Source organism: Nesoenas mayeri, assembly GCF_963082525.1.
Source record: "Nesoenas mayeri genome assembly, chromosome: 1".
Lineage (NCBI taxonomy): Eukaryota > Metazoa > Chordata > Aves > Columbiformes > Columbidae > Nesoenas > Nesoenas mayeri.
The window spans coordinates 209872906-209893883 of NC_137541.1; the positions used below are offsets into that span (position 1 = coordinate 209872906).

At 47.9% G+C, this 20978-nt stretch overlaps 1 protein-coding gene across 1 annotated transcript in view; it reads right to left on the minus strand.

Moving 5' to 3' along the window:
* Positions 1–5855: 5855 nt before the first annotated feature.
* The window catches only part of CAPN5 (calpain 5), a gene marked incomplete at both ends in the record, with an annotated part of 41047 nt that continues 25924 nt past the window's right edge, over positions 5856–20978 (minus strand). Inside the window, 10 exons of the mRNA XM_080363488.1 lie at positions 5856–6038; positions 6492–6628; positions 10402–10523; positions 11503–11699; positions 12451–12573; positions 13478–13673; positions 14544–14621; positions 15350–15543; positions 16103–16295; positions 16726–16934. Of these exons, the coding sequence (XP_080219614.1) occupies positions 5856–6038; positions 6492–6628; positions 10402–10523; positions 11503–11699; positions 12451–12573; positions 13478–13673; positions 14544–14621; positions 15350–15543; positions 16103–16295; positions 16726–16934 (1632 nt within the window). The remainder of the gene's footprint in view (positions 6039–6491; positions 6629–10401; positions 10524–11502; positions 11700–12450; positions 12574–13477; positions 13674–14543; positions 14622–15349; positions 15544–16102; positions 16296–16725; positions 16935–20978) is intronic.

Sequence of the window (20978 nt, forward strand, 5' to 3'; positions counted from 1 at the left end):
CCTCCAAAGCCACACCAGGAACTCTGCTCAAAATGTGGGAGAAGCCACCACACAGCCACCCTGTCCCTTCCCCAGCCCTTCAAAACGTCCCGCGGCTGCTCAGCCCCTGCGTGGGGACCAGCTATGAATAGGTTTTGTTGACTTGAAGCTCAAGAGAGATGATTTATGACCACCTGGGACCATGCCCGGTTTCACTCAAGCCCTGTTCACTCTGCCAATGTGGTTTCTGTGGATGTGAGGGCAAATATTGTCTGTGCCCGGGGTTTGCTTGGCTCTGAACCACATCCGATGTGCCTGGAAGAGGTCCAGCCTTGGACAACCTTTTCTTATGTCCAGTATGTCCCATGGTTGTGTGGGAAGGCAGTGAAGGAGGCTCTGCCAGGGCCACAGGGCTGGACATGCTCATCTGCCTGCATCGTTGGGTATGGAGGTGGGATTTGAAGAGTGCAAGGAACCTTTGGATGACTCCTGCTCAGATGTTATGGCTGTGGGTCACGGGTTAATCTCTTGGTATTTAACACCTGGGACATTGGTCAAGGATGTGGTAGCACCTGATTAGCTCTGAGGGATAGGCAATGAACCCATCTGCTTGCTGAAAGCCCTGCTACCTCTGTAGCCCTTCTTGCTAGTAACCCCTGGTCCTTTTGAGCAGCAGGAAGCTCATATCCATATGGGGGGTAATGTATATGGGCATCGGGATGGGAAGCCATGGGCTGTAGGGGACTCAATGCCAAGGAGAAATATTGCAGCATCATTTTGCAACCATGGTAGGATGTCTGCCCCTCCATGAAGATGCTCTTGCAGCTCAAAAGGAGACACTGAAGTGTCAGCAGATAGCAGCGCTGGAGGGATGAGATGCTGCAGGACCCTTGGAGAGCCTGGGCTGGATCCTGCTTGGAGCTGTGCACCACTCCATGACCTGCTGCTGTTCTCTGAACCTCCACAAGCTCCCCACATCTCCACACTGGTGCACTGGGGGTCCCACACCAATTCCAGCATTCCTGCCCATGTTGCCAGCCCACATGTCGATGTGAACCACCAGCACAAGGACAGGCAGAGCTGCAAAGCAACCTCCACTTTCAAGCTCACCACCCCAGTACCAGCAAAAGTGAGATGTGGGTGCTGGTGGAGAAGCATGATGTCCATGCCTACAGGATGGTATGTGGCCTATCCAGGCTTGCATAGACCTTTTTTTCTGAATGTGCACAATGCAGGACTTGGTGAAGCCACCTGGTCTACCTCAGAGCTCTTGTGCTCTCTCCAGAAACAGGTACCACAGCCCCATCGGTGCTCAGCTGTGTCTACTGCTCAAGAGAATATTAGGATGTTCATGAGGCTGAGATGCTTGTGAGGCTTCCCCTTGCAAGCTGTTTCAGTGATGGAGGCAGAGGAGTAGGTTGCTCTTTTCCCTATCTAGGGTGCCTGGTGACACACTTTGTCCCCGGGGACAATAGCAGGAGCAGGATGATCTGGATGGATGCCCCCCATCCCACAACAAAAAGGCTTTTTTCAGATGCCACCCACTTTGGGGTGGTGTGTTTGTTACCACAGCAAGACTGGAGACTCCCATGGGCAGGGACCGGCTTCTCGCTTTTCAAACCCTCCCAACATGCAATCCGCAGGTTTGTTCTTTGAGGGAGAGCCATCCAAAAATCACACCCTCATGTTGCTCTGCCCTTATTCTTATTCTTATTTATTATTATTATTATTATTATTATTATTATTATTATTATCATCTTTTTAAACAATCTGCAGAGCTTTTTCCGAGTCAGGTGAGGCTCAAAAACCCAATTTCCATGCATGGTGGTGACTCTGAGGCATAGGATGCAAAGGTTTTACAGCCTGAACAGGTTACCCTTTCAGTCTGAGGCTTTTCGCAGTGAACACGGATGTAACCTTGCATAAAGCCTTTGTGCAGATTGCCTTGGTTTCCAAGTCGGCAGAAAAAATGACTAGAATGGAGTTGAGTGAACCAAGCAAATTAAAAAGGCTCTGCAGAGCCACCTTGTGCCCATCAAAAGCATTCTGGAAGAACACAGCTGTGCAAAGGCAGGGAGTCTGAATAAAATATACACAATTTATTTATAGGAGGTTTACAGCTGTACAACGTTGGCTTTCTGTTTGGACCGCTCTCTGATCTTGTGCAGCATGACATATCACCGCCTTTGGAGATGAAATTGTGGCCTGTTTTACCATGCAGACGTCAAAAAGAAAAGGATTCTCACAGAGTGCTACTTGCAACCATTGAAATGATTAACAAAAGAAATGGAAAATAAATCAGAGATGTGTCCTACATGACCTGGAGGTGACTGGAAAGTGCTTATCAGACCTACCCTCCCCTCAGACAAAAAAAGAACCCCAAAAAACAAAGAAACCCCTGAATATTTCTGTTTACTTCATTCGAAGACAAAAGGCATCAACATTAGGAATGGCATCTCAGTAACTGCCCTCCCCCACCTGCTCTACAAAGAAAATAAAACAAAACAAGGAACAAAGGTAATTTTTGTGGTTCTGATTGAAATGCAGAGGGAAGAATGCTTCTAATTTTTCCAAAGTATTTTTTTTAAGACAAATATTACCAATATTAAGACATTTTGGTCCTGATATAGTAGGATGATTTTGTTTTTTTAAGAAGCTATTAAAAAGCTGCTTTTCCTCTCATTATGGCTTGATTCTCTCAAGTAGAAAGGAAGGTAATTAGGTAGGTAGGTAGGAAGGAATCCTGGCCAAACGGTGCTTGTTTGCTGAACCTCTCAGTAACCTGATTTCCCCAGAAAACAAGGCTAATGCAGGCAGGCTGGCTACCCCCATCTGACGAGCATGGTTCAAAGCTCCTGTGATGTTCCTGTGAAGTTCTCCCTTAACTAAAGGGTTATTTTCCCTGCCACGTGAGGTATCATTGGGCTTTACAGTCCCTCTCACACACCACTCTGAACACAACCTTGTGAGATCTTCTAAGACATAAATCATGCCTTCTGGCCCCCCAATGCTGCTCCCACTTAGTGATGAGTCCCACGAGCAAAACCAGAATAAAATAATCTCTGAATCAGTCTGCCCAAATTCAATGATTTGCTTTGATCTTGGGGTCGAAATGTCGCTTTGCCAAACTAGGAGCCAATTTGAGCCAGTTCTGCAAGATGTTGAACTAAGCGAGGTCCCAGTGATGGCACCAGGAGCTGGAGGGTGCTCAGTGCAAGCCAGGAATAACTGGGACCAGGAAAGAGCATCCTGTGGGATACTGCTTGACTCTAAGCTCTGGAAAACAAGACCTAAGAAAATAAGCAATTTGATCAAAACCCCAATAAGGTAAACTCTGAAAATGAGTATAAGTTGGGGAATGACCTATTAAAGATCAGTGTAGGGGAAAGGGACCTGGGGGTCCTGGGGACAGCAGGATGATCATGAGCCAGCACTGGGCCCTTGTGGCCAGGAAGGCCAATGGTACCTGGGGTGCATTAGAAGGGGGTGGTCAGTAGGTCAGAGAGGTTCTCCTGCCCCTCTGCTCTGCCCTGGGGAGACCACACCTGGAATATTGTGTCCAGTTGTGGCCCCTCAGTTCCAGCAGGACAGGGAACTGCTGGAGAGAGTCCAGTGCAGGGCAACAAAGATGCTGAAGGGAGTGGAGCATCTCCCGTGTGAGGAAAGGCTGAGGGAGCTGGGGCTCTGGAGCTGGACAAGAGGAGACTAAGGGGTGACCTCATTAATGTTTCCAGATATATAAAGGGTGAGTGTCAGGAGGATGGAGCCAGGCTCTTCTCGGTGACAACCAATGGTAGGACAAGGGGTAATGGGTTCAAACTGGAACACAAGAGGTTCCACTTAAATTTGAGAAGAAACTTCTTCATGGTGAGGGTGGCAGAGCCTGGCCCAGGCTGCCCAGGGGGTTGTGGAGTCTCCTTCTCTGCAGACATTCCAACCTGCCTGGACACCTTCCTGTGTAACCTCATCTGGGTGTTCCTGCTCCACGGGGGGATTGCACTGGATGAGCTTTTGATGTCCCTTCCAATCCCTGACATTCTGGGATTGTGTGATTCTGTGATGAAAGGGGAACAGCAGCCTGCAAAAAAGTTGTACTGTACGCTTCTGGATGTACCAGGAATCGAGCTGGCAGCTTAAGTGACTTTGAGGAACATCGTACCACATTATAGATTCAGCAGATCTTTAGAGACTTCAAAAAATAATACAGACTTGCAGCACAGGTGTGAGCATTTAGTAGGGCAAGCAGAATTCCTACTTGCTATGGCAAAATAAGTTTTTCCCCTTCACTTATCCTTGAAAGCAGAGGACACTGCTCAGGTCAAAATTTACCAAGATGACATCACATGTATTCATTTCCACTCAAATGCAGACAACTGCAAAAGGTTTGCTTATTAGAAAACCTGACAGAAAAATCCCTTCACTTGCACAATTTTTAAAGGCACATGAATTTAAAAACAAACAAACAAACAAACCAACCACAGCAAAACAACAAACAAAAACCCCAACCTAAACAACAGCAGAATAAAAAATGTTTTAAAACCTGCCCTGATACGCTGCTGAGAGGCCAGACAAGGGTTTGTTGTTTGGTTTATCTGGGATGGTTTATAAGAAGCTGGATTCTGCCATCCAGTGGAGTGAGGGAGATAAACCCTGTCTTGGTGGCAAACGGGAGCAGATCACAGCCCTGGACATGGCCCTGAGGATGCATTTGGGTTGTGCTTGTGAGTCTGGCTCCAGCACTGTGCAATTCATCCTCCAGGCCAGGAGACTGCAAACTATCACTGAGAGATGGACATTGATATGAATTAAGTATTCCCAGCATTTTCAGGCTGCACTGGGAGCTGTGCTCATCTTCTCTCCTCCAGCACAAGCTAAAATCCTAGTATTTTTTTAATAGAATTTGGGAAAGCGAGGCACTGAGAAATGACGCACTGTATGCAGCAGTAAAGATGGAGCGGCTGAGCAAATCTCCCCATCCCTTGGACCTTACGCTTTGGCTTTCAGAGGAACTGATCTCCTCTGATCTACACACTGAACAGCCCCAGCAGAAAACCCACCCCAGCTACAGGGGTGAGCTCTCGGGATGGGGACTGCATGAAGACATGGGGACAGCAGGCACCACGGCAGTTCGAGAGGCACACGCAGGAGCTGAGTCCAGACCCATTCAAGAACTTGACCCTAGGGAACAGTTGTCCCACCACAGTTGTTGGCATGAGGTTGAACAAGACTCAGTAGAAGACAGCTTGTCCCTAAAATGATGGAGCCATTAGTCTCATTGCCCCCGTGGATTTGGGATTTGGGACTGCCTCGGTGCATTCTCCTTCCAGTTGCAGTATGCAGATCCATCCCCAGAAAACATCCAAAAGGCCTCAATCTATTTTCCCGCTTCTCCTTTGCTGAGGTGCCTCCACAGCGAAGCGATTAAACGGCAGTTTTGCGGGAGACGACTCCACGCACGCTACTCTAAAATCCAAGCAGACACACCGAAGATGCATTGAAGCAGCTGGTGGGACCGCGGTGGCCACACGTGCGTTGGTGGCACGTGCGTGCCAGCCCCCATGTAAACAAACAGCATCAGAGCGTCGTGCTCTGGCTGTCAGGACACACAGTGTGCCCGCAGCGATCCCAGGGGGCACACGGTGGCGATGGGGGGCTGTAGAGGACGCCAGCGGAAGGATCGTTGCGGTTCCCCAAAAAGGCACCATATTTTTTTAACATTGAACACACAAGATTGGCTCCTTTGAGTGGAATGCATGCGTGGTTCCTATACGCTTTGCGGACGGTGGGTAGGCGCTGTGTGTGTATCTATGTATATGTATGTACGTGTGCATGTATATATACACATATGTGGCACCAGAAGAAGAGTCCTTGAGTACTTAGACGTTGGTGAGGGTGTTACTGCTGAGCAGCCTCAGAGCGATGGTTCCAGGGAGGTCGTTTGATCTCCTGTTGCCCTTGTCCTGGAGGTGCAGGGTGTGCACTGACTGCCGGTCACTGGGATCCCCCTTGAGCACCACTTGGCCCAAGAACTCGTCGCTTATTAAGTTGTGGTTCCAGATCTGGGGAAAAAAAAACAGACACGATAGCAGCTCTTTGAGGGATGCAGCCAACCTTCATGCACATGGCAGGAGAAGGGGTTTAGTCATTGTCATAGAATGGTTTGGGTTGGAAGGGACCTTAAAGACCATCTGCTTCCAACCATAGGCAGGGACACCTTCCACCAGACCAGGATGCTCAAAGCCCCATCCAGCCTGGCCTTGAACACTTCCAGAGCTGGAGCAGAGGTTGTTGAGGTGTTGGGAGGCTTCACTCTTTAACTGTGAGGAGTAAAGGACATGTATTCACCAGTTGTAACAGCTCAGCCGTGGTGGTGAGTGGTTGAGCTATGTGAATTGATGATGCTCAGCCTTGGGGAACAGACCCGCTTTGGACAGTGTGAGGAGAGAGCAGGTGGTAGGGTCCAAGTGAGAGAGGGTCTCCATCCCTCAGCTCACTGTTTGCCTGCTGGGTACCTGAACAATGATGGGTTGTCCTGGCTTCTTGCGGTAGAAGAGTCCTTTTATGTCAAATTCTGGAGACACTGTGTTCTTCTTCACTGGAGATCGGACCTTTTGCCCTTCACACTTTATGATCACATAAGGGTCAGTTCCTGTGGAGAGAAAAGGAAGTTTTGCTTTGTTGTAGCTCCTGTAAGTCCTCAGAGCCCTTTTCCAGGGGTGTCATGCAGCACTTTTTCTCCATACCCCACCAGAGGAAATGGACATCTGCCCAAGAGTTCATCACACCCCTGATGATGTCCACGAAGCTTAGCTGAAGGGCTTAGGCTTACTTCTAAGGTGACATTGTCCCTGAGCAAGAGGTGGTGATGGACTGCCACTAAATGGCCACCTCTTCCTCAACCATACATTCTATATACATCCTCCTTCATCACTCCAAATCATAGAACAGTTTGGGTTTGAAGGGACCTTCAAAGCTCATCTAGTCCAACTCCTGCCATGAGCAGGGACATCTTCACCCAGATCAGGTTGCTCAGTGACCTGTCCAGCCTGGTCTTGAATATTTCCAGGACAGAGCATCTACCACCTCCCTGGTCAACCTGTTCCAGTACTTTACCACCCTCATTGGACCTCCCAGCCTTTGAGATAGATCTGTCATGGAGGACATGGACCTGCTCACCTCTCCCTTTCAGGATTTGCTCCACTGAAAGCAGGGTGAAAGAAAGTTCATATACTTCCCAACCAGGACAATCTTGGTTTTGCTCTACGCTGATAACTAGCTATCTTAACAGGGACTGTGCTTTTCAGCCCTGTGCACAAATCATCATCACACCTCAAATTCCTCCTAGACTGAGTGAGACTCAAATGCTGCAGGGCTGTCAGTACCAAGACTAATGGTGGGGTAAGAAAAAATGCTGGGTGATCAGAGTGACAAGAGATGGCATAATGCTAAGCTAAAATTAAGGGCCAAGATGTGCTCATTGTTGAGATCCAAAAATGAGATCATTTGGTCACTGGGCAGGTTTGGTGAGGAACCAGTAACAGAATGGGGAGCCTTAGGATGGAAATAAAAGGCTTTTAAAGAGGTGAAGATGGTTCTTAAGAGTATTTGCTATGGGTAACAATTCGAGGAGAAGATCAAAATGTCAGAAAGGATCACGGGTGGGAGTGAGAGACGTGTAGAAGAGAAAGATTGAACATTGAGGGGCAACCAGGAGTAAGGAGTGGGAAGTGGAGGAGAAAGTGGGAAAGGAAAGTAATTGTAATATCCCAGCTGGATCAAGACAGTCATGGGGAACAAGCAGGACACAAAGATAGAGAGTAAAGTCACTAAATTCACAGATTACCAGCCCACCAGCTGAGCTTCCAGGAGAGGGAAAGACTCCCTTATTAGTGAACATTTTCCCCTTACAAAACAAGTGTTTATTTTGGGAATTTCAGTAGAGAATGAGCTATTTCAATGGAAATTTAAGTGCCAGAACACATTTTCTTGGCTTTAGTGGCTATGGTGGAAACAGCAGGGCAAGTGGATGAGTTTTATTGTCCAAGGAAATGTGGAAATGAGAAGGAGCAAACCAGCTCCACTGAGGTCCAGGGATTTTGGAACCATGTCTTTGATTGCCAGACCACCTCCTTGCTACCATTCTGTTTGGAAGAACCTGGCTCCCCTGGTGAGATACAGCTGCTGGATTTCACAGCTGTTTTTCCAACAACAAACCCTTGTCTTTTGGGATGTCGTATTAAATCCTCATATTCCATCAGCCGGAGCCAAATTCCTGTTTGTAAATCACTATTTCCAAAGTAGTGTGAAAGGCCTGGAGTGGGAGATGTAAGGGATGCCATTGCACTGGAAAGCACCAAATATATGAGCTGTTGATGGTGGGAGCTGAACACCTGGAAAACAGCTGGCAAAAGCCATTCCCAGTGGCCTTTTGTTGAAGAAATGTTTTATGGCTCCAGAATCCACATGTATGTCTGAAGGAAAGATAAATCTTCTTCTTTCTCTGAACAGTTCAGAGATTTTTGGCTACAAATTTCCCTGCAGATACACTGAGCTGTTGTGGGTAATCCAAGAAAAAACAGCCTACCTAGGGTAGAATTACGTCCCTAAACACCAGACAAGATAGAAAACTGTCTTTGTAGCATGTGATAAATGAGTAAATTGGGCTAGTCCTTTTCCTAAAGAAGGATCCTGCTCATTACTTTCAGGGCTCTAGTGATATGCAGCCCTGAAAATAATGCTTAGGTGAAAAAAATAATACAAGTATTTTATATAAGCTTTTAATTGAGATTTTCAAATTCTAAGTTTTTGATTTTTATACTTTAAATTTGGCTTGTAAGTGCCTGGCTAAACATTGCCACATTCAACACACATCTTTGGCTCAGGAAATGGGGGAGAAAGGCTAGGACCTGGTCTGCTCCTATGCTGGAAAGTCATTCACTTATCTTTGATCCTTACTTCAACAACTTCCCACTACCAGCCATCATGACCCCTGGGTTTCTTGGTCCAGATGTCCCAGGAGGACTGAACATGGGGCTCTTTCCAGAAATTTCTGCAAGGTTGCAGGACATGGTGAGTTGTGGTGCTGCTGCTGCCTTTCATGCAAGAGAAGTGTTGGGCACCAAAATTGCATCAGAGCATGGTAGGACCATGAAGATGAACCTTTAAAGGACCAAGAACGGAGACACACATTGCACTCTGCTGGTGGTAACTGAGGTCATCTCAGAGGGCTCCTAGGAGCCAAGCATGGAGCAGGACTTACAGGAAACAGAGGGAGAGGTCTTTGATCCACATCACCCCAAAATGAGCTAAGTTGGACCCACCCTCTACAAACAGACATTCATCCAGCCTCTGGTGAGGAAGACTACCCTAACACATCAGCCTGTTCCATTGTTTCTCTGTCCTTCCTACTGATACAGGGAATTGACAATTAACTAATTAACACTTAAAAAAATAATTAACACTTCAATAATAATTAACTAACTAACACTTAATGACACTTAGAGCTAACCCTTTAACCCACATCACTATTGCCCAGCTTTGCTTAGTTTTGTGTAACCTAATGTACGAGAAACAGGATTTCACTGACATCTTGCAAAGATAATAATCCTTGGGTGCATCCTTGGTGCATCCTTGGCTGAACTACATAACAGAAACTTGGGCACAGGACAGGAGATACGCCAGTTCTAACCAACTCAGCAGACTGAGACCTAACCAACTCATCACACTGGACCAAAGGTGACCATGTACAGAGAAAGAGAACCCGGGTTCACGATCACTGCGCAGCTGCAACCAGGAGGAGCCAGAGGTGGAGACTATGGAAATGGTCTCCTGGAACTCATTGTAATAAGAACCACCTTCTTGGGGACAGGTTATGAATATGTATAGGCGTTCCTAAAACTTTCATGAATATGTAACACTTTACTGCATTTAACCAAGCTCACAACTACTGTAAAATACACACATCTTGGGTGAAGTGATTCCCTGTGTGTCCAATGTTGTAAAATACATACCTTCCCTACAACCCCAAGGGTTGTAAGGTCACTTCCGCACCTCACTACTAAAAAGCCTTCAATACAATTCCTGACTTTTACAGTTGCTCATACTCAGGATGAAAGTCTGGATTGTTATAGGACCACTGCTAAGGGCTTTGAGGAAGTTTTGGGAGGATCTCCCAAGGATCTTAGACAACAGACTAAATATAATATCTCCCAGATCATGTCCACAGCAAGAAGTGAGTTTGATTCTCCATGGACTTTTTTCTCCTCTGGTGTCTGAATCAGGCATGTTCACTGAAAAAATATCTGAGGACATAACAAATCCCAGCAACCTCTCACCTCATGAAACCAGCTCCCCCTTTTCCCACTGAAATATCCACCTTCCACCTCCTTCAGGAGTAGACAACAGGCAGGGAAAGCCCAGTACCTCCTTGGGAGTCCTGATTCTTGAGCCCAGCTGCGGCGAGGACGTGGATCTGGGACACCACTTGTGGGTAACCACACATCCCACTCCAGCAGGTGTGTGGTGGCTCATCCAGCGTCAGCTCTCTGAAGGGAAAAACACATGGGCTTTGAGAGGTGCCCAACTGTACCCCATGGGCAGGCCAGAGAGATTGCTCTAGCAGGATGGAAGGACTGTGCACTGTCAGACTGTGTTCCCCATGCTGATATCCTCAACCTGGGTTTCGGATGCTCTTCCACATCATGCCGAGAAGCAGAGTGGGAGCTTCTCTACATGTATGTGTGTGGCAGATGCATTCCCCCACCCTGCCGCCCAAAAGCAACAGAAACTTCTGAGCTCATGGGCTACTATGGTCATGCATACACCCCTTGGTCAACAGACAGGGCCTTTGACCAATAAGACACCTTGGTTGAGAGAAGTTTCTGGACAACCACCATAAGTGAACACAGCTCAGATTCAACTAGGGTATAAATGCAGCCCTCTGGAGACCCTCATTGAGTTGGTGTTCCTTGAACCAGCAAGTATGCAGTTGAAGACTCTCCTCCTTAGACTGGCCATCTAAGGAACATACCCCAGGAACTGAGGCACCTTACCGACCTGGTAAGTGATCTGCGTACCCTTGAGAGTCTTCACTTTGACACAGAGTGGGAAGATACATGTTTTGAATCATCACTCTAGAGTTTTTGGATCTGATCCCCTTGAGATTTGAGTCAGTTGTGTAGTAATGGAACTCCTAACTGGTATCCAAACCTGTGTTGTATAATGTTATCGAAGTGTTGAATAATTTTGAATAAACCCCATTTGTAGGTGGTTTCTGTTCAGCAATTCTGGTTAGAATACAGTCTGTTTGGAGCTTGTTGCCTGCCTGAATTGACTTCTAAAGTGCCTCGGTGACACTGTGGTAAGATCTGTAACGATGCCCTGTCTCTTGACCACCCTTGAAAAATAGCTAAATACCAGCTCCAGACAAAGCTATGACCAATTTAATCAGGAAAACCACATATCTAAAGCACAGGCCTCTCTCCAAACAACCAGCTCCTCCTCGTCGCTGCTCCTTCTCCTTACCGGCAATCTGAAGGCACATCCGTGAAAACCCTGAGAAGGAATTCTCCTACATGACCGGGGTCAAAAGTGGTGGGGACGATGACATAGCGGCCTTCCTTCAGGTCCGTCCTCAGGAAGACACTGCGGGAGTTGATGTAGATGGAGCTGGCCACCTTCTGCTGCAGGGTGTGCATCCGGTAGTTCCTGTTCAGCTCCACCTGGACAAGGACCACAGCAGGATGGTCAGCAGGACAGCACTGAGGGACAACATGTTGGTGTCCACCTTGGGAGGCAAGGACTGATCCCACAGTGCTGGGAGAGCTGGTGTTAAGAGAACCAGCAAAATGATCCCAACTGGGTTGGATGGAAAACAAGCATGGACATGGCTCTCCCAACTCCGTTGGCTCAGGGACTCATTATCTGCTGTATCCCAGCTTGATATGGAGAGCCCAGCAAGGAACACACAGGAATCAGTCTATTGGATTCCAGCGTTCAGAGACAGCACACCAACCATGGCTTCCAGCAAGGTCTATGCTGTCACTGTTCATCTCTGAAATCTCTCATCATGTCTAGATGGGGTTAGATTGTGCTGAAGGCAACCAACAACAGAACCTGAGGGAATGTCAGGAAGATGTGCCATGGGAGGTTTAGTTTGGACATTAGGAAAAGGTTCTTCACCCAGAGGGTGCTGAAGCACTGGAACAGACTCCCCAGGGAGGTGTCACAGCCCCAAGACTGACAGTGTTCAAGAAGAGACTGGACAATGTCCTCAGACACATGGTGTGAACTGTGGGGTTGTCCTGTGCAAGGACAGGAGTTGGACTCGATGATCCTTGGGCGTGCTGTTCAACTTAGGACATTCTATGATTAAATGAACAATACCAATGCTCATGCAGGACTGATGTACCCCTCCAGCACTAACAAATTTACGAGGTGTACTCAGGCCAACATGCAGGATCCATGGTCTACCTTATGGATATCAAAGCCTATGGCCAAGTTCTCTCCTTTGCCTTCTTTGCGACTGGTCCTTTTTGGCTTCTGCTGTATGGAGATCAGCACTTCATCTTCTGTCTTCTTCACATCAAATACGTACTAGAAGCAAAAGGAGGAAGGTAAGGGACAAATTCTACTAAGACAGGGTCATTGGGTATGGGTGGGGGTGGACACACAGTAGAATTAACCTCAGCTTCTCCTCATCTGCCTTACTGCAGGGACAACCTGGCTTCAGTACCAGTACTGAGAGCCCATACACACTCCTCTTGGGAACTGGCATCATCTTGCCGAGTCAGAGACCTTTTTGGCTCTTCTTAGAAAACAACTGGCAAATCTAGTCTTTGAATTACTCAGTGGAATCCAGGGAGTCCAGATGTAGTCTCATACCAGGGACTTTCACCCCTTGCACTCTGCCACAAGTCCCCCTATGGGGCATAGAAGGAGGAACTGATGTTCAGAGACCTAAGGTGAAGGCTAATACAGAGCTCAACTCCTCCACATCATTAATGACAACTCCTGCAATAGAACTGACCATCCTTCACCTGCTTGTTAGGTGAAGGACTCACAAGAACTTGTCACAATGTTACTGAGAATCCCAGTTCAGAGCAGAACAGGACAGAAGAGCTTGTTCCAGGAGACGAACTTCAGAGCAGAACCTTTACTGAAAGCCAAGCTACTATAGAAGGAAATGACCCTACAGACTAGATCTGTCTGGGTAAATATAGCAGTGCCAAAGTTTGGGCAAAGGAACTGGAATTTGATCATTCAGACATCCAAATTGTTGGAAATGGTTCCTAGCCTTGTTTGGCACTAGCTAACCCTGCTACCCTGCAGCACGGTTGGCAGTTTGCTTGTGCCAAGGTGATCTACACTTAGACATAGTTTCCCTGATAGAGAGATATGGTCAACAGAACCATTTTATCCTTCTAGGTACCCTGTATTAAATTTAAACCCTTGCAAGCACATGTAAAGGCTCCAGAAGGTTCTCTGCTCCATGACTCACTTGGGGGTTCTGCAAAAAGGTGTCCTTGTGGTTGATACAGCCTCCACAGCGGTTCTTCAAGGGGTCACTGTTTCTGGTCCATGCCCCACGTAGCACTGCCTCCTCCCAGGTCTTGTGGATGCTCAGGTAGGATGTGTTGATGAGACGACACTTGATGATGTCCGTGAAGTATTTGCAGAAATCTTCAAAGGTCATCCTAAGTCAGGAAAGGACAGAGCTGGGTTATGCTGCTTCATTCATAGAATGGCAGGAAGATGTGCCAGGGGAGGTTCAGGTTGGACATGAGGAAAAGGTTCTTCACCCAGAGGATGCTGGACACCCCAGGGAGGTGTCACGGCCCCAAGACTGACAGTGTTCAAGAAGAGACTGGACAACGTCCTCAGACACATGGTGTGAACTGTGGGGTTGTCCTGTGCAGGGACAGGAGTTGGACTCGATGATCCTTGTGGGTCCCTTCCAGCTTGGGACATTCTATGATTCCCCTGAACACTACGTGCTGCAGGGGTTTTCTTGATTACCTGTGGGTAGCTTCTGGTAGCTGATGAATAACAAAAGAGATGGAGATACCTTTCTCCATGCATGCAGGAAATATTTCTTCTTCAGTTTAAACAATAGAGCTCTGCATTTTGGAGTGAGAGAAGCAGAGCAGTGGCCCTTCCTCCACAGATGGGGATGGTGCTCTGTGCAACCTGATCTGGGTGAAGATGTCCCTGCTCAAGGCAGGGGATTGGACTAGGTAAGCTTTGAAGGTCCTTTCAACCCAAACTATTCTACGACTATTTGATTATACGCTGTATTGAAACACACCTGCTGGCGCTGTTAGGTTCAGCATATTCATAACAGGTTCCCAGCACCCTGGTGAAATGGTTTGGACCCTTGTAATCCTAGGGTCATGGCCACCCAAAGCCAATAGCCATGGGCTCAAGGAGGAGGCTTTACTAAATATCCTAGGGCTTAGAAGGCTGTTTGCTCTGGATAGCTGCATGCATGGAAATGACTCACATGCTTCATGGGTGGGAGGACTTTGTGGGCATGGCCTGTGGTGACGACCTCAGGAGGGACTCACCAGAACTCTCCATCATCTTCCACCGTCATCCCCATCTTTTCTCTCTCACTTTTACTCACTTTCTGCCACTCCTCAGAGCTGTGGGAAGAGTACATGATCATTACAGTGAAGGCAAGGGGACATACAAGAAATCAAGAGGCTAGTTGACCTTGACAAGATCTGTCTAGGGCACAAGGCCTGTATAAAGCTCCAGCCATACAACCAGTTCCCTCACTGCTCTAGTGGTTAAGTCATCTTCCAACTATGGGGAAAATGCAGCTTGGAGCTTCAACTTCCTTCTTTACCAGGGGAGCTGAATCCAGCTTGGCAAGGTTTTGTTTGGCCAGTACAATCACAACCCTATCAGTGAAAATAACTAAATGGACTCTGGCAAAATAATCTGGTTACACCACCCATTGATTCTTCATCCCATCCACAGACACCACAACAGTCAGGGGTGGCAGAGGTTGATTCTGTTGGGTGCTATTTTTGCTGGAACAAGAGTGGGAGTGGGAAGGTGAGCTATAACCATCCTTCACTAGTGTGAACATGCTGATGATTTCTTCATAACACCCACCAGAGCCTTAATGAGAAGGTCTGCCAAGCTCAGCCAACCTCCTGCTGTCCTCCAGGGACCCTAAGGAAAGGAATCAATCTACCCTAGTGAAACAGTAGGTTTAGGACATGAGTTGAAGCAGCATCTCACAACTGCCCATGCAATATTATCTTACGGGTGTGGTTGTAGCCAAATTGCCTCATGCTCAAGGCTTACTCCAACCCATCTTTTCCCACCAAAGCTGCTGCTGCTGCTGCCCATCCTAACTCACGTGTCGCTCCAAGGGCCGTTCCACTCCCGCTCGCCCCACGGGTTGCGCATGCGGATCATGTCCAGCTTCTCCGACTTGAAGAAGGACAGCAGGCCGTGGCCCAGGCGGACCTTCCGCACGTCCGTCACTGCATACGCGTGACCCTTCACCAGCCCACAGGCCAGGCGGGCCTCCATGTCAGCTGCTGACGTGGCCTGGGCAAGGAGACATAAACAGCACTTGTACCAGGGCGATGTGACTGTCTTTGCAGGGACTGGGAAAAAAGAGAGCTCAGGCTCCCTCCAGGTTGCTCTGAACTGAAAAGGAGAGCACTAATGCTCAGGGAGAGACCCAGTTGCCTTGGGAGATGTATCAGATGCCATTTTAGGTGTTAGTTCCTTTCTGGTCTTCATCTGCTGCATGAGGTCTCTGAGCTCAACCTGTCAACCAATGAAGCTCATCCTACCTGAGACGTCTGGCACCCAATGTTTGTAGATACGTCCACATGCAGGCACCAAAACACCTTTCTCTGGAAGTGAATCCTCTCCTAACATTTAAAGGGTGGTGGGATGAACCTGGGCTCTTGGACAGAGCAATGAGGAATAAAGAGATTTGGCATCCAGTCTTGACTTTCTTCGCCGTTCATAGGAAGAAGTGGGAACCCTTGGCCATAATTCATCTGATCTAATTTAGAAATCCCCAACAGTGTAAGATGACAGCATCCTAAAATGCCTATTCCCATGACACCATGACCATATAGGCAACATCACTTACTTTGATGGAGCAGCTGATGAGGCCTCCCCGGTTGTGCACCTTCAACACGCGCTCAAAGAGGACATTTCGCTTGGCTTCATCAGTGATGTAGTCCCCTTCGGTCAGGTCAATAGGTTCAGAGACTCCACCAGTAAAGTCTACCAGGGCATCAGCTGTGTTACCTCCATCCAGGGCCTCATAACAACCTGACAACCTGAAAGAAGGTGACAGGGATGGCACAACAACACCGGCTTGACATTTTAAGGGATCTGGGATAGTTCTTAGGGCAGCCTGGAAAACAGAGATTTGTAATAAAACTTTCAGTGGGTGAGGACAGAAAACTGGGATGAAAAAATAAGACCCGTGCAGCCTGGAGCACTCGTTGTAACAGGACAAAGTAAAGGGAACTTGAAATCCCTAAGATAGATGTTACTAAAACAAACATAGAGTTGGAGGATATTTTGCTCTGAGGGTAAATTAAGGCTAGAGAAGGAGTTTTTTTTCTTATAGTTTCTGTCTGTTAAGTTCTACTCCACTCCACAAAAGCTCTTGTTTTCACTGGTGCAAACCAACTGATGAATGAACAGAGGGGAAAAACAGGGTGCACACGCCCCAGTTTGTTCTGCAACTGCATTAGTACCTACTTGGCATAAGCCTTCTCCACCAAGGCACACCAGAACTCGTTCCTGGAGTTGGAGTGGCAGTAGATGAGCTGGTTGTGGAGCGTGGGCAGGCGGTCATCTATCACCACGTCCAACCACTGACCAAAACGCCAGAACTGGAAGTGGAAGATCCCCACGTAGCTCTCAGGTTTCTCAGGGTTCCACTCCTGCTCCTTCCAGTCCGGGATGACCTGTGAGACAGAAGACACATGCACCCAGGTTGGTCCCTTTTTTGCTGGGTTTGACTCTCACCCTGGAACTAATGCAGACAATATCAAAGACAAGGAAGAATATGATGGGGATGGACTTGTTACAGCCTGTTGGGGAGAGATTTTGGACCTGTTTCCTCCAAAACAGACAGATTAACATGTACTGGAATAGTTTATACTTCATTGTGCCTTGGAAGATGAAGTCAAAGATTCTGTCCTCTTTTTTATAATTCTACCCTGGACATCTGCTGCCATCTACTGCTATAGACAGGCCATTGGAACAGAAGATTCCTTAGTGTGACCAGGGGTGGTTATTTTCATGATCACATTTTGTTCATTTTAGTGTCAGTAGGGTACCACTAAGAGAGGGCACCTTCTTTGATCCTCTTATTTGATTCTGGTGTGACTTGACTGCCTAAAAAGCAAGTGTTGTCTTCATCTACCTGGGGGTAATAAACAGGGACTGGACACTCCAGTGTCCAGTATGAAAAGTGTGAAAAGTGAGATCCCCAACCTCACAAGTTCTCTGTTCTTCCCTGTCAAGAGCTACCATAGCAATTCAAGCAAGCACAGGGAGGTGACCTGCTAGGAGAAGGAAAAGAGGGCCTGGGGTGAAAGAAACCCTGGAGCAGCTGAGGGACTGAGGGAGTGCAGGTTTGGTGTCACTGCCATCTGCACTGCCAGCAGGACAAGGCGCAAGCAAAGGGTAACTACCAAAGTCTGTAGGCCTTCATGGCTGTGGGCACCACTAGCTTCGCTCTGGATGGAAAATCCACCCAACTGCTGGGACAGAAATGGGCACAGCCATGCACAGATGCTACAACTAGGAGGATCTGTATTTTATTTAGAACAAGGTCATAGAGGCACACAGCAAGAAGCCGTCCCACCACAGCTTAGTTTTTGTTGAGAGTGAAGGCAACATGGTTTTACTTCATGGCCTCGGTGGGCTGTGAGGCCAGAGAAGGCTCCAGGGAGACCTTAGTGTGGCCTTTCAGTTCTTAAAAGGGACCTGTAAGGAAAATGGGGACAGAGTTTTAGCAGGGCCTGTCATGATAGGACAAGGGGTGAAGGTTTTAAACTGAAAGTGGGGAGATTCAGGACAGACATGAGGAAGAAATTCTTTACACTGAGGATGGTGAGAGCCTGTCCCAGGTTGGCCAGAGAGGTGGTGGATGAACCATCCCTGGAGACATCCCAGGCCAGGCTGGACGGGGCTCTGAGCAACCTGAGCTGGTGAAGATGTCCCTGCTCATGGCAGGGGTGGCACTGGATGAGCTTTGCAGTTCCCTTCTAACCCAAATCATTCTGTGATTCTATGATTCCATATTTAATGTTGTTGATAGCTGACAAGTATTGACCAATTCAGCTGCAGTAACACAACCAACTGTCCACACCTTTTCTTCTTTACTTACCTGCTCCCAAAGCATCATGACCTAAGGGAGGAAAAACCCCAGTAGGCCCATGGGATAATTATGTTCCAATACATGAAATAATCACCGTCCTGTGGAGATGGCTGTGAGTGTTGGGGTGGGTTAGGACAGGACTCAGCTACATCACATTGGAATAGGCTCTTTAGGAAGCCTCAGGTCATGGTGAGACCCCCTGCACTGTGCCTTGGCCCTTGTGCAGCTGCTGGAGCCTTGTGCCTTTTTTTTGGCTGCTGCCATGAAACCATAACCCTGCAGAGAACCCCCTCTCTCTGGAGATCCCCCAACTCCATTAGCTACCAGCAATGATCCAGCTCAGGGCTTTTATTGTGCCTGCACTGAAATATTAATGATACCATAAGCCTCACAAGCATACTTGGTCTCTTGAGTTATCTGGATCAATCGAAATAGAGCAGACAGAGCTGTGAAAAAGAGCTGCTCTTGGAGGGTTTGGCATTTTCCAAGAGTGTTAACAACGATGCCTCAGACTTCCTTTGGGACAGCGCCAGGGAAGGTCAGACAGCCCTCCATCAGTCCCCATCGATTCCCTCCCGACTGGAGCTCATCCTAATGAATTGTCATAGAGGACTGGTGTGCTAATCAACTCACTATTAATGTGGGCTTAGAAATGATTATAGCATTGATTAGAGGCAGCTTGTCAGACAGAGCTGGTAGTGACAGCTTCCAGCCGTCTGGTTCAGAGATTTGCCATTGCTGTCAGTGGTGGCGGAAGATATTGGTCCCCCAACATCCTCCTCTGACCCTTCATTTGGGGACAGCTCTGAAAACATCCTCTGCCACTGAAGAACCCAAGCGAATGTCAGGAAGATGTGCCAGGGGAGGTTTAGGTTGGACATTATGAAAAGGTTCTTCACCCAGAGGGTGCTGGACACTGAACAGGCTCCCCAGGGAGGTGTCACAGCCCCAAGCCTGACAGTGTTCAAGAAGAGACTGGACAGTGTCCTCAGACACACGGTGTGAACTGTGGGGTTGTCCTGTGCAGGGACAGGAGCTGGACTTGATGATCCTTGTGGGTCCCTTCCAACTCAGGACATTTCTGTGATTCTATGAAGGTAGCAGAAGTGGTCAGCCTTAATGCAGAGCAGGATCCAGGAGCAAGGACTGGTTGTGTTTCTACAATGGCCCAAGGGGAAATGAGGGGAACCCTATCTCCAGAGCCCAAACTGCCCTCAACCTGCCAAAGAGCAAGGTGTGAGCTCAAACATCAGCTTCTTCTCCGCCAGGTCCTCCCACACCACAGCATCCCACCCAGGTCAAGCCTCCCTCCAGTTGCTTCAGCCCCTGGCCAAGGTGTCTGTGACTCTCCTGGCTGTGGGGGAGAGGTGGCAGCTCTGGATATGGTGCCTATCAGGATATAATACTTCAAGGCATACAGCACAACCCCTGCTTGTGACCTGACATTGTGTATTACCTAAAGGATTAACCTGGGGCACATCTACAAACCCCAGCAGTAGCTGGATCCCAGATACCTCCAGGAGACCAACATGAGATTGAGGTCTACAGCTCTCACCCACTCCCAGGAAACCTCCTCAGACATCTTCATCCCTCCTCAGTGGATGCTGGAGAGCATGTCATGGACCACCCATCCCAGAGTCCTGGACTCGACTTGGCTGTGTGATGCTGAGGCAATGGAGACCAGATCTCTTCATTCACCCAACTGTGGAGACCAAATCTCTTCATTCACCCAAGTGTGCTGCTTTTTCTTAGGAGCTCCTAAACCTGGAACTGTAACAACCTTTAGTAGGACAAATTTACAGTGAGAGGGTTCAGAGACAGGTAAATTGGAAGCCCAGAAACACCAGGTTCCAGATCTAATTTATAACATTTCCCTAAGCTGGTTTAGGGCTTTTCTCTTTTTTCTTAGGAGTGGTTAGTTAAGAGAAAAGGCACTTGTGACCCTGAAGAAATGTTCCCAATTAGAAGTAGGAATTGGTAGATGCTGATTCTGCCAAGCAGGGGCTCTTCAGCTGAGAACAGAAAAGGGAGAGAGGGACCCAGCTGTGCCAATATCCCGAACCAAATCAGGATTAAATTCCCCTGAGAGATGGGATGGAGTGGTGTATCTCAAAGCCTTTATGGGATGCTGAAACCGTGTAGGGAGATTTTCAGTGACTGGTATAAAGAGGCTCATCTGCCCTGCAGCAGAGAAAGATCACGCTGCCCCATTCACCTCCCACCCCCAGCTCTGATGGAAGAAGGGTCCAGTTGATGATCTGCCCATTTCCCCTCCTTTGCCCAGCTTCAAACCTCTCCTCAAACCACACAAACTGCTAAATGCTTCATTAAGCCTTTCACACCAAGAGACAAGGAGGCAAATGTTCATTTTACTTTTTACAGGAGAAAGAGGTGCTCAAAAATACCAACAGGGACCTGAAAATTGGTGGGTGCTGATTTACACCATGCAGGATCGGGGCTGCTTCCAGAAAGAGCATGAAGAAAACACTCACAGTCTCAGTCCTTAAGGGAAACCCAGTTGACTAGGCTTTTATTTACTGTGGTACATCAATTCCCGGTGAGGTATCTGCAGCAAGAACTCTACCTCAGCAACCAGCAATGTAGCAATGGCATATTGTAAGAC